This window comes from Pongo abelii, chromosome 18, assembly GCF_028885655.2.
Source record: "Pongo abelii isolate AG06213 chromosome 18, NHGRI_mPonAbe1-v2.0_pri, whole genome shotgun sequence".
NCBI lineage: Eukaryota > Metazoa > Chordata > Mammalia > Primates > Hominidae > Pongo > Pongo abelii.
This window is the reverse complement of record NC_072003.2, coordinates 89,009,936-89,021,073: the sequence shown is the minus strand read 5'-3', so window position 1 is coordinate 89,021,073 and position 11,138 is coordinate 89,009,936. Positions and strand designations below refer to the sequence as shown.

The 11,138-nt window shown below is 53.6% G+C and overlaps 1 protein-coding gene and 1 non-coding gene across 2 annotated transcripts; both read right to left on the bottom strand.

The window, feature by feature from the left end:
• Positions 1-5,871: 5,871 nt before the first annotated feature.
• Positions 5,872-9,220, bottom strand: RPL13 (ribosomal protein L13). Its single transcript, XM_024233182.2, has 6 exons — positions 8,412-9,220; positions 8,062-8,185; positions 7,757-7,898; positions 7,374-7,547; positions 6,566-6,622; positions 5,872-6,065 (listed from the first exon to the last, which is right to left on the bottom strand). The coding sequence occupies exons 2-6, from the start codon at positions 8,163-8,165 to the stop codon at positions 5,907-5,909; spliced, it is 636 nt and encodes a 211-aa protein (XP_024088950.1). The 5' UTR covers positions 8,166-8,185; positions 8,412-9,220; the 3' UTR covers positions 5,872-5,906.
• On the bottom strand, positions 7,608-7,691 carry LOC112129468 (small nucleolar RNA MBII-202). Its single transcript, XR_002911868.1, has one exon. It is a non-coding gene; the product is annotated as a small nucleolar RNA MBII-202 (small nucleolar RNA).
• Positions 9,221-11,138: the final 1,918 nt, after the last annotated feature.

The following is an 11,138-nucleotide window of genomic DNA, read 5'->3' as shown; positions in this document are numbered from 1 at the left end:
ACCTCCGCCTCCCGAGTTCAAGCGAGTCTCCTGCCTCAGCCTCCTGATTAGCTAGGACTACACGCGTGTGCCACCACGCCCAGCTAATTTTTGTATTTTTAGTAGAGACAGGTTTCACTGTATTGGCCAGGCTGGTCTCGATCTCTTGACCTTGTGATCTGCCTGCCTCGGCCTCCTAAAGTGCTGGGATTACAGGCATGAGCCACCACGCCCAGCCAATTTTTAAAATTTTTGTAGAGACAGGATTTCATTATGTTGCCCAGGCTGGTCTTGAATTCCTGGGCTCAAGTGATCCACCCACCATGGCCTTCCAAAGGCTGGAATTACAGGCATGAGCTACTGCACCTGGCCGGCCAAGAGGAAGCTGAACATTCGCAGAGACACGCTGAGGGGCAGGGGACTAGTTTGGTTCAGTTGTGGTCCCAGCTTGGGGCCATGCCTGGGAGGCAGCAGGTGCCCTTAACTTGTAAATCGCTCTTAACTTGTGAACTGCCCTTAACTCGTGAACAAACACCTTCCTCCCTTCATCTCCCTGCCTTTAGGTGGGACCCCTCTGCCTCCCCTGCGGCCGCCTGTCTGCCCAGCACCTGCTCCACATCAGCCCCCGCCTCGTTCCTTGTGGCTCAGTGCTCTCAAGGCGCCTGGTGTGTTGGGCAGCACACCTGCTGAGTGAGCCACAGAGGGCCCAGAGCCGGGGCTGGTCAGTGCCCTCAGCATCGGCAGGGGGCTTCTAAGCAACTGAAAACTCTTCCGGCCGACTGAGGAAGAGAAAAGGCTACCAGGAAATTCCTCAAACTGCAGGGCAGTGCCCCGAAGCCCACAGTGAGGACAGCAAGGGCACCTGCCCCGCCTGGACTCAGTGCCCACCCGGGACACATGATGTGACTTTCTGCCCACAGACCTATGGTTTGGCCTCAACAAAGTGTGGGGCCGGCAGGGCCTGGGCTCAGCTCACCGCAAGGAGCCTGGGCAGTGCGGCAGCTTCTGCAGAGGGAGGGGTTCTGCCTCCCATTCCCCAAAAGTGGGTTCTGATGTTGGAAAGTCAAAAAGAATGACCAACATCCACTATCAATGCCGAGTTTGCGGTCCATCCCACCACACCATCTCCTGAAAGAACATCTCATTTGCTCTCTGAGTCAAAAGGAAAAGAGCAAGCAGGGAAAGAAATGTTGTCAACAGGTGATAGAAGGTAAAAGTTCCTTAACATATAAAGACCAGCTGCAGTTCAAGAAAATGATGAACATCACAATGAAACATGAGAGGAAGGAGGTAACCGGCCCTGCAGAGAGACAAGAAGGTCCCAGTAACTGGAGATGCTCAACTCTGTGAGCAAATGAAGACAGCAGCACTTCAGTTCTCCTGCCTGCAGGACTGCGCAGACCCAACGCCGTCTGCCCTTCAGAGGCACAGGGAGAAGCCAGGTCCGTCCAGGTGCCTGGCACAGTATGACACAGGGCACGCAGTGTGGCATCAGCTGGTTTCATAAGAAACAGAAGTCCAGATTCTTGCGCTGGAATACACTCACATACACCGTCTCCGGACAGACCCGGGCGCAGCTGCTGCCAGGGTGTGGGACGTGAAGCGGCTGTTTGCTTCGCACTCCTCGCTTCTGTGCAGCTGGAATTTTTTTTTTTTTTTTTTTTTTTTTTGGCCGATAGCATATATTTCTTCTATAATTAAGATACAGAAACCATAAAAAATAAACGCAATTAATTATAAACAAAAAACTAATATACGGAGACACACAAAAATAGAGCAAAGAATGTAGGTACCCATTTCTCTGGTTCAAATGAAAAAAACACCAAATAACCTAAAATGACTGTAATTTCTAAATTACAACAGTTCTAATTAGTATTATTTCTTCCTCTTTTTTTTTTTTTTTTTTTTTTTTTGAGACAGGGTCTCTCGCTCTGTCACCCAAGATGGAGGGCAGTGGCACAGTCTTGGCTCACTGCAGCCTCGACTTCCCGGGCTCAAGCGATCCTCCCGCCTCAGCCTCCTGAGTAGCTTGGGACTATAGGCTCACGCCACCATGCTGGCTAATATTTTTATCTTTTTTTGGTAGACATGGGTCTTTGCCATGTTGCCCAGGCTAGTCTCAAACTCCTGGGTTCGAGTGATCTGCTCTCCCCGGCCTCCTGAAGTGGTGGGATTACTGGCAGAAGCCACTGTACCTGGCCTATTTTTTCCTTTTTAAATGATTGCAATTACATATATTTTTAACAAAGCAACTACAGGATAACCAGATTCCAAATAAAACTATGCCTGGATGGGCGAGGAACGTGTTAAAATTCAAAGATGCACACTAGTCTTCCAGGGTCGAAACTACTGCATAATCATTTTTTTTTTTTTTTTTTTGAGACAGGGTCTCACTCTGTCATCCAGGCTGGAGGGCAGTAGAGTGATCTCGGCTCAATGCAGCCTTAAACTCCTGGGCTCATGCCATCCTCCCACCTCAGCCTCCCAAAGTTTTGAGACTATAGGCATGAGCGACCTCACCCAGCCCTGCATAATAATTTTAAAACAGAAAAGGAAAAATACAACTTGGGAAAACTGAAATTCCTAATGTCTAGCCAAAAGAAAAAGCAAAATAAACAATACATGGAGAAAAATTGTGTGCAGCTCCTATCAGCACACTAGTCTTCCCCTTTAGCTGGGGCCAGAGGAGCCGGCGTGAGAAATGGTGCATTACCAGGGCACACGATTAGCGCCTCCCGAGACTATCCCTCATCAGTTCTGCAGGAGCCGGAGCGCGCCTGGCCCCATGACCCCCATGGGCATTGCTGGCAAAGCCCCACCCCACTGTGGGAGGCTGCCCCACAGATGCACCTGCCATAAAACCAACGCTTCTACAAAAGGCCAAGTGCACCACAGGTCCAGCCCGTGCTCCCCAGGGGCGACAGGCTGAATAGCAAATGCTCACACACCGAAGGAATCCTACAAAACGGAATGAGGAGCCTGGGTGCACCTGCACTTCCTACACTGGGCAGCAGACCACAAGCTCCTGGCACACGGGTCAGTTTCTGAGGCTTCACAGCTTGGCTGCCCTCCCTGGGAGGGCTCACATGGCTGAAATCAAGGTGTTCCCAGAGCCGCTTTGCCTGAGGCTCGGTCGGGGCCCTTCCTCTCAGCTCCCAGTGACCCATGCCATGGCAGCTGCCCCTCAGGGTCGGCAGAACCTGTCTGCCACACTCGGGGACAGCCACACTCGGGCACGGCCACACTCGGGGACGGTCACACTCGGGCACGGCCACACTCGGGAACGGTCACACTCCGGGACAGCCACACTCGGGCACAGTCACAGTCAGGCATGGCCACACTCAGGCACGTGTCCCCACCAGTGGGGGATCCTGGGCCGCCAGATGCTGAATCAGGCGGTGCCCAGGGACTAAGTTAAAACAAAAGGCCCCTTTGCATCTGGTGGCAGAGTCTGTCTTGGAGCAGACAGGCCCATACCTGGATCAGGAGAGATCTTGCTCCAGCTACAAGGTCTGGGTGTCAGCAGGGAGGCTGCCTCACCCACCTGCCCAGTTCCCCAGCTATCCTGCAGGAGCCTTCCTCAGCCCCAGAAGGGAACAGCTGCACTTGCTGCATCTCAGGCAGGGGAGCAGCAGGCAGCAGGCAGCAGGTAGCAGGCAGACCGGCCCAGCCCACATCCACACCCCTCACCAGACTCACATTGTCCCAACACAACCTAGAAAAATGACCTCTTGCTAAGAGCACCGGCCAACGGCAGGGCCCCAGACAACAAAGCCCATCCTCTCCTGTTAGGGCTCTTAATAGATTAAGCAAACGGAGAGAACATAACGTTACGAACACAGCCCTGGAGATTCCTTTCAGTGAAATGGGGAGGGGACTCTGGCAGGTTCAGTGCAGACTACCCCACTCCAGGTGCATGGATGATACCTGAACCCCGATTTCTCGTCAAGTCAGCTGGTAGGAGGGCCCCCGGAACAAGCAGATCAGAGTGCTTTTGTCCCACAGTAAAAACAGCAGGGGGTGTGATGGAGTGCAGACCTCTGCTCCATTCACATCACCACACTGCATTACCTACTCCAGGTACGGCCCTGCAGGCAGCAGGAAAGGCCCTTCCCCTAGTGCGGCGTCAGGGAGGAAGCAGGCTGGAGGGCAGAGTGCCGGAGACCCCCGCACCCCCCACTCCCCGCGACCAGTCTTCAATCAGGTTGGAATCCACCAGAAATCTTCATGCCCTTTCACATGAGAGGGACCGAGCCTAGGCTCAAGCTTCCAACCAACCACCTTGCACAACCTTTTTTTTGTTTTTGAGACAGTCACCCAGGCTGGAGCAGTAGTGCATCTTGGCTCACCGTAATCTCTGCTTCCTGAGTAGCTGGGATTACAGGTGTGTGTCACCACTCAGCTAATTTTTGTATTTTTAGTAGAGATGAGGTTTCACCATGTTGGCCAGGCTAGTCTCGAACTCCTGACCTCAGGTGATCCACCCACCTTGGCCTCCCAAAGTGTTAGGATTACAGGCGTGAGCCACTGCGCCTGGCCCACTTTAACTTTACATAGGACAAGATTTCCAAACATACAAACTGATCACGAAGTCAATACGTACACCTCAGACAGGAAAATGGCAGCCAACAGCCCCCAAGTCATCTACTAGATGTTTAGATGTGTTTCCAAACAAGCAAGGTGTCATCGTGTATCAAGTGTGGCTGTGAACGCAGCAGCAGAGGTACCAGCATCACCTATTTCCACACCAGTAACAGCCCCCTGGGTGCCTTAATACCGGCACCTGGCAGAGGCATGTAGACAAAACAGAATCTGACTCGGTCCCTGAAGCTGCTTCTCTGGGGTTGTCACGGCCATAGCTGCCAAGGAGAGCAGGTGCTGCTGTGAGCTGGTAGGACTAGGGCAGGCTGTGTCTGAGCACTGCACGAGAAACCACACTGCCCTCGGACACAGAAGACATGGGGATGCCAGCTCAGACCAGGGCACCCTGGCACTCTCTCTGGCTGCCTCTTGTCCATGAAGCAAGAACAATGGCTATAGAATGTTTTAGTTTAACAGGACAGGCCGACACTTGGCAGGGCCATCTGATACCTTGGTGTCTGGGTGAAGAAGCCCAGTGAAGGGAAGGGTCAATCAGAGCAAGAGGACCATGGTTACTGGGCACAACAGGCTTAAGAGTGACGCCCCAAAGTCCAACATGCTACATTAACTACAAACCACTTTGCTTAAAAAAGGCAACTCTAGGTTGGGTGCAGGGTCTCGTGCCTATAAACCCCTCTACTTGGGAGGCTGAGGGAGGACTGCTTGAGGCCATGAGTTCAAGGCTGCAGGGAGCCATGACTGTGGCACTGTACTCCAGCCTGGGTGCCAAACACCCTGCCTCTTTTTTTTTTTTTTTTTGAGACAGTCTCACTGTTGCCTAGAGTGCAGTAGTGTGATCTTGGCTCACTGCAACCTCTGCCTCCTGGGTTTAAGTGATCCCTCACCTCAGCCTCCTAGTAGCTGCAACTACAAGTGTGTAGCACCAAGCATGGCTGATTTTTGTATTTTTAGTAGTTTTGACACGTTGGCCAGGCTGGTCTTGAACTCCTAGCCAATCCCAAAGTGCTGGGATTACAGGTGTTGAGCACCAGCCCAACCTTGCCTCTTTAAAAAGATAAAACACAAGTCCACTCTGCTGAGTCAGCCTCTGTAACCTCCCCAGAAGAAAACCATTTTACATCAGTCACTAACCAAACAACCAACAGTGCTTTAACACAGAAAGCAAAGCATTATCCAGGGCTTGGACTGTCTTTCAAGAAAGCCCCAAATCCCCTGCCAGGAAGTCATAGCAGCGAAGCCACATCCCAGGCCCAGTTGTTCCCATGAAACACACCATGTGGAGACCCAGCATAACTGCCAACTGATTCCAAGTCCCCAGGAGGGCTTTATTTTTTCTTTTCAACATCCTGTTCTGCAGCTTCCTTGGCTCTTTTTGCCCGTATGCCGAAGAGCCGGGCGTTGGCACGGGCCATGCGGAGACTAGCGAAGGCTTTGAAATTCTTCTCCTCCTCAGTGATGACTCGAGCTTTCTCCTTCTTATAGACCTAGAAGAGAAAGGCACGTTGTTAAACCCACATGCACCAACAGGCAAGGGAACAACTAAGTGTCAGCAGAACCCGGAGGGCCTCCCGGGGGTTGGGGGGCAGGTTCGCTGTCCTAAGCACTGCTGAAAAGCAACCCTGAGTCAATCACCTTCCCTGGGATTTAAAAAAAAAGAAAAAAAAAAGAAAAACCCTCCCTGAGCTGGACATGGTGGCTCAGGCCTGTAAACCCAGAAATTCAAAACCAATGTAAGCAGCGTAGAGAAATTATCTTTCCAAAAACAAAAACAAAACAAAACAAAAACACAAAACAAACAAAAACACTTCCCAATGTATGGCTTCGTGGTTGCAAGAAGTAAAAACTAACAAGAAATGTTCTTTTCCGCAAACCTCCACACCCACAATTGCCACTATTAACTTTAAGCCTGATCCCCATCTCAGATACCCACGTGTTCACCCACTGATCTTGTCTAAAGCCTGGATTTGACCAAGTGTCCACTTACATTCCGGATGGGCATGACTGGTCCCGTCAGCTGGGTGGCCAGTTTCAGTTCTTCAGCCTGTTGGTGAATGAGAAGAGTTAAGTGGGAGGCCACTTTGGGAGGCCAAGGCGGGCAGATCACGAGGTCAGGAGATTGAGACCATCCTGGCTACCATGGTGAAACCCCGACTCTACTAAAAATACAAAAAATTAGCTGGGTGTGGTGGCGGGCACCTGTGGTCCCAGCTACTTGGGAGGCTGAGGCAGAATGGCGTGTACCCGGGAGGCGGAGGCTGCAGTGACCCAAGATCGTGCCACTGCACTCCAGCCTGGACTACTGCCGCAAGGACTCCACCCTCACCTGGCCCCAAACTGCCCCCTGGGGATCCCGTATTCAGGACCAGTCTCTGAGCCTTCCCTACAACATACTTTGTGGCCCCAGCGTTAAGACCAGTCATTATTAGTTAGGTGACTATCTATAGGTGACTAACATATACACTGGACTCTTCATCAACCTTATCCTACGAGGTCTTTCTAGAAATATTTTGGAATATGAAGCATTTTAGGGAGAGCAATGATGTCAATGGAAAAAGCTGGCTCCAAGTCACACAGCCTTGCCATGACTACCTGCTGAAAAGCACAGGGGAACCTTAGCGGTCCCGCTTAGCTCATCATCTACTCCTGCACGACAGGCACGTTTTGCGGATCAGAACAGCCACAGTGTTTTGGTTCTTCTCACCCCAGCAGGACCCAGGGACGGGTGTCACTGATAAAGGAACCAAGCCTCCCTGTCCCCGCGCGCCAGGACGGCCAGAGAGCCCTGTACTCACAGAACTGTCTCCCTTCTTGGGGGCCGAGGGCTTCCTGGGGAAGAGGATGAGCTTGGAGCGGTACTCCTTCAGCCGCTGCACGTTGGCCTGCAGCGACTCCGTGGACTTGTTCCGCCTCCTCGGATCCACAGAAATGCCGATGGTCCGGGCCACCTTCTTGTGAATGCCGGCCACCTGCCCCAGAACCAGACAGAGATGGAGGCAGGCCCCGGCTTTCTCCAGCCCCGAGGCCTGGATGAAAAGCCTCAGCAATCAGATGGAAAAGGGTTCAAATGTGCTTTCATCAAGGCCGTACAGCGATTCCGGAGAATGTCATCACGCGACTGAGGCCAACAGAGGGGACTTCGGGGCCTTCCTGACACCGCAGCGCTGCCAGTACTCACCCTGAGCTCCTCCAGGCTGAAGCCGCGGCCGGCGCGCACCTTCGTGTGGTACCGAACCGTGGGGCAGCGGACGATGGGCCGGATGGGCCCCGACGCGGGGCGCGGGGCGATGCGGCGCGCCTTGGCTTGCCGGGCCTTGCGTCTGGTGGAGAGAAGCGCAGCGGCGGTCACCCTTGCCTAAGGCCGCCAGGCCAGCGCTCCGCGACGGTCGCAGACAGCGCCCCCCGCCCTGGCATCGGCCACCCCCAAACCAAGGCGCAGCCGCGGGCACCAGCCCCGGGGGCAGCCCCGAGCGCAGGGCTCACCTGCGGATCTTCCGGGCCGGCTGGTTGAACCACGTGGCCACGCGCCGCTGCCAGTCCTTGTGGAAGTGGGGCTTCAAGACCATGCCATTCCGGCTGGGCGCCATGGCTGCCTACGGCCCTGCGGCTGCGGACGAGAGGGGAGCGAGTGAGAGGCCGGGCCCCGGGCGCGCGCACCCCCCGGGCCTCCGCCCCGAACCCTCCAGACTGGGCCGTCCGGCCGCGCCTAGAGCCCGGGCCGCGGCCGAACGCTGTCTGCGAAGAAGAAGGGGCCCATCCATTCCCGCGTTGGCTGCAGCGCCAGGCCGATGGCGCTGGATGAAGCCCAAAGGCCGGGACCCAGTCTCGCTCACCTCCTGCGCAGGATAACAGCCGAGCGGAAAGGAAGCGGTGCCGCAATGCAACCTGGGATGATAGCAGGGCCGGCCAACCAGAAGCGCCAGGCGCTCTGACCAATCAGAGCCCGGAAAGGAGGAACTGACGTCCCCGCGGCTCTCCCGGCAGCCCTAGGGCCGCCCTCGCAGACATGTCGCCGCTCAGAATGCGACGGGGCGGCCGTGATTCCTGGGCTCTGCGTAACCGGCGGCCGGACTTGCTTGACGTCTGCCGTTACTGCCCCGGCGCTTCAGCCGCTGCACGGGCCGCGGCCGAGTCCCGCCTTGCGGGCTCACGCGCGCGAGTCCAGCATCTGGGCTGACGGCGAACGGGCGACGCCCTGGGAATTCTAGGTTTGTTCACATTTGTGAGACACGTTTGTAGCGCAAAGGCAGAAAAACTTCAATGACATCCGAGTTTGCGTAACCTAAGGCCTTCGTTCTTGTCGTTCCAGCGTTTATTCTCCTCCCATCCATTTAGAACATTTATGCTTTTTTTTTTTGGAGACGGAGTCTCGCTCCGTCGCCCAGGCTGGAAGTGCAATGGCGCCGTCTCGGCTCACTGCAACCTCCGCGTCCCGGGTTCAAGCAATTCTCCTGCCTCAGCCTCCCGAGTAGCTGGGATTACAGGCGCCCGCCGCCACGCCCTGCTAATTTTTGGTATTTTAGTAGACAGATGGAGTTACTGTTGGCCTCTGTCGCTTTCTCTTGGCCCAGGATTAGGTGACTTCTCTAAGGTCAGGGGTACCCGACTGAAAATGTCACACTCTGACCTGCTGTGCCTACTGCCTCCCTTCACAAAGAAAAGCATCAACAAAAAGCCAGTTCTTATTCTCTAGTACAAGTCTGTGAAGGCACCATCCGTCTTACTGCTACCTGGAAATCTTTAAATCCCAATAACCCTCTTTCTTACCTACCCTCACCCAATCACCACGCTTCCTCCTGGTAAAACTTAATCGACATTTTTTTTTTTTTTTTTTTTTGAGATGGAGTCTCCCTCTGTTGCCCAGGCTGGAGTGCAGTGGCACGATCTCGGCTCACGGCAAGCTCCGCCTCCCGGGTTCACGCCATTCTCCTGCCTCAGCCTCCCAAGTAGCTGGGACTGCAGGCACCCACCACCACGCCCAACTAATTTTTTGTATTTTTAGTAGAGACGGGGTTTCACCGTGTTAGCCAGGATGGTCTCGATCTCCTGACCTCGTGATCTGCCCGCCTCGGCCTCCCAAAGTGCTGGGATTACAGGCATGAGCCACCGTGCCCGGCCAACTTAATCCACATTTTAAGAATTTCACAGTCCCAGCACTTTGGGAGGCTGAGGTGGGTGGATCACCTGAGGTCAGGAGTTTGAGATCAGCCTGGCTAACATGGTGAAACCTGTCTCTATTAAAAATACAAAAAAGCTGGGCATGGTGGTGCATGCCTGTAATCCTAGCTACTTAGGAGGCTGAGTCACCAGAATTGCTTGAACCGGGGAGGCAGAGGTTGCAGTGAGCCAAGATCGCATCACTGCACGCTAGCCTGGGCAACAGAGTGAGACTCAGTCTCAAAAAAAAAAAAAAAAAAAAAATTCACAGGCCGGGCACAGTGGCCCATGCCTGTAAATCCCAGCACTTTGGGAGGCTGAGGCAGGTGGATCACCTGAGGTCAGGAGTTCGAGACCAGCGTAGCCAACATGGTGAAATCCCATCTCTACTAAAAATACAAAAATTAGCCATGTGTGGTGGTGTACACCTGTAATCCTAGGTACTCCAGAGACTAAGACAGGGGAATCACTTGAACCCAGGAGGCAGAGGTTACAGTGAGTCAAGACTGCGCCACTGCACTCCAGCCTGGGTGACAGAATTAAGCCTCCGTCTCAAAAATGAAAAATTTAGAGCTGGGCGTGGTGGCTCACACTTGTAATCCCAGCACTTTGCAAGGCCAAGGCGGGCAGATCAGGAGGTCAGGAGATCGAGACCATCCTGGCTAACATGGTGAAACCCCGACTCTACTAAAAATACAAAAATTAGCCAGGTGTGGTGACAGGCACCCGTGGTCCCAGCTACTTGGGAGGCTGAGGCAGGAGAATGGCGTGAACCTGGGAGGCAGAGGCTGCAGTGACCCAAGATCATGCCACTGCTCTCCAGCCTGGACTACAGAGCAAGATTCCATCTCCAAAACAAAATAATAATAAATAAAAAATAATAAAATAATTTCACAAAAGGCTTGGCACAGTGGCTCACACCTGTAATCCCAACACATTGGGAGGCCAAGGCAGGAGGATCACTTGAACTCAGAAATTCGAGTCTAGCCCTGTCTCTACAAAAAATACAAAAATTAGTTGGGCATAATGGTGCTTGCCTGTGGTCCCAGCTACTTGGGAGGCTGAGTCAGGAGGATTGCTCGAGCCCAGATGATTGAGGCTGCAGTGAGCCGAGATGGCGCCACTGCACTCTAGCCTAGGCGACAGAGCAAGACTCTGTGAAAAACCAACACAACAGCAAAAAAAAAAAAAAAAAAAAAATTACCGAGGACACTACCCTTGGCTACACCAGCTAAAACCCTCCCAACTACGTGCTGGTCTTTGGATTTGGAGAACTGGGGCAAAGGTCAAGGCGTCTCTCAGAGATGCCCACCCTCGGGTGTGTGACTGCGCCTGTGGCTGCCTCCTTACTGCTCTGCCGGCGTTTCAGTGTTGTAGCAACAATAGGACAATCCACTCATGTC

Excerpts from the sequence above, each read along its gene's own strand:
- RPL13 (XM_024233182.2), bottom strand. The coding sequence starts at position 8,165 with ATGGCGCCCAGCCGGAATGGCATGGTCTTGAAGCCCCACTTCCACAAG. Across the intron at positions 7,548-7,756 it reads TCAGCCTGGAGGAGCTCAGG|GTGGCCGGCATTCACAAGAA; the intron begins GTGAGTACTGGC and ends GTTCTGGGGCAG. Across the intron at positions 6,623-7,373 it reads CCAAGAAGGGAGACAGTTCT|GCTGAAGAACTGAAACTGGC; the intron begins GTGAGTACAGGG and ends ATTCACCAACAG.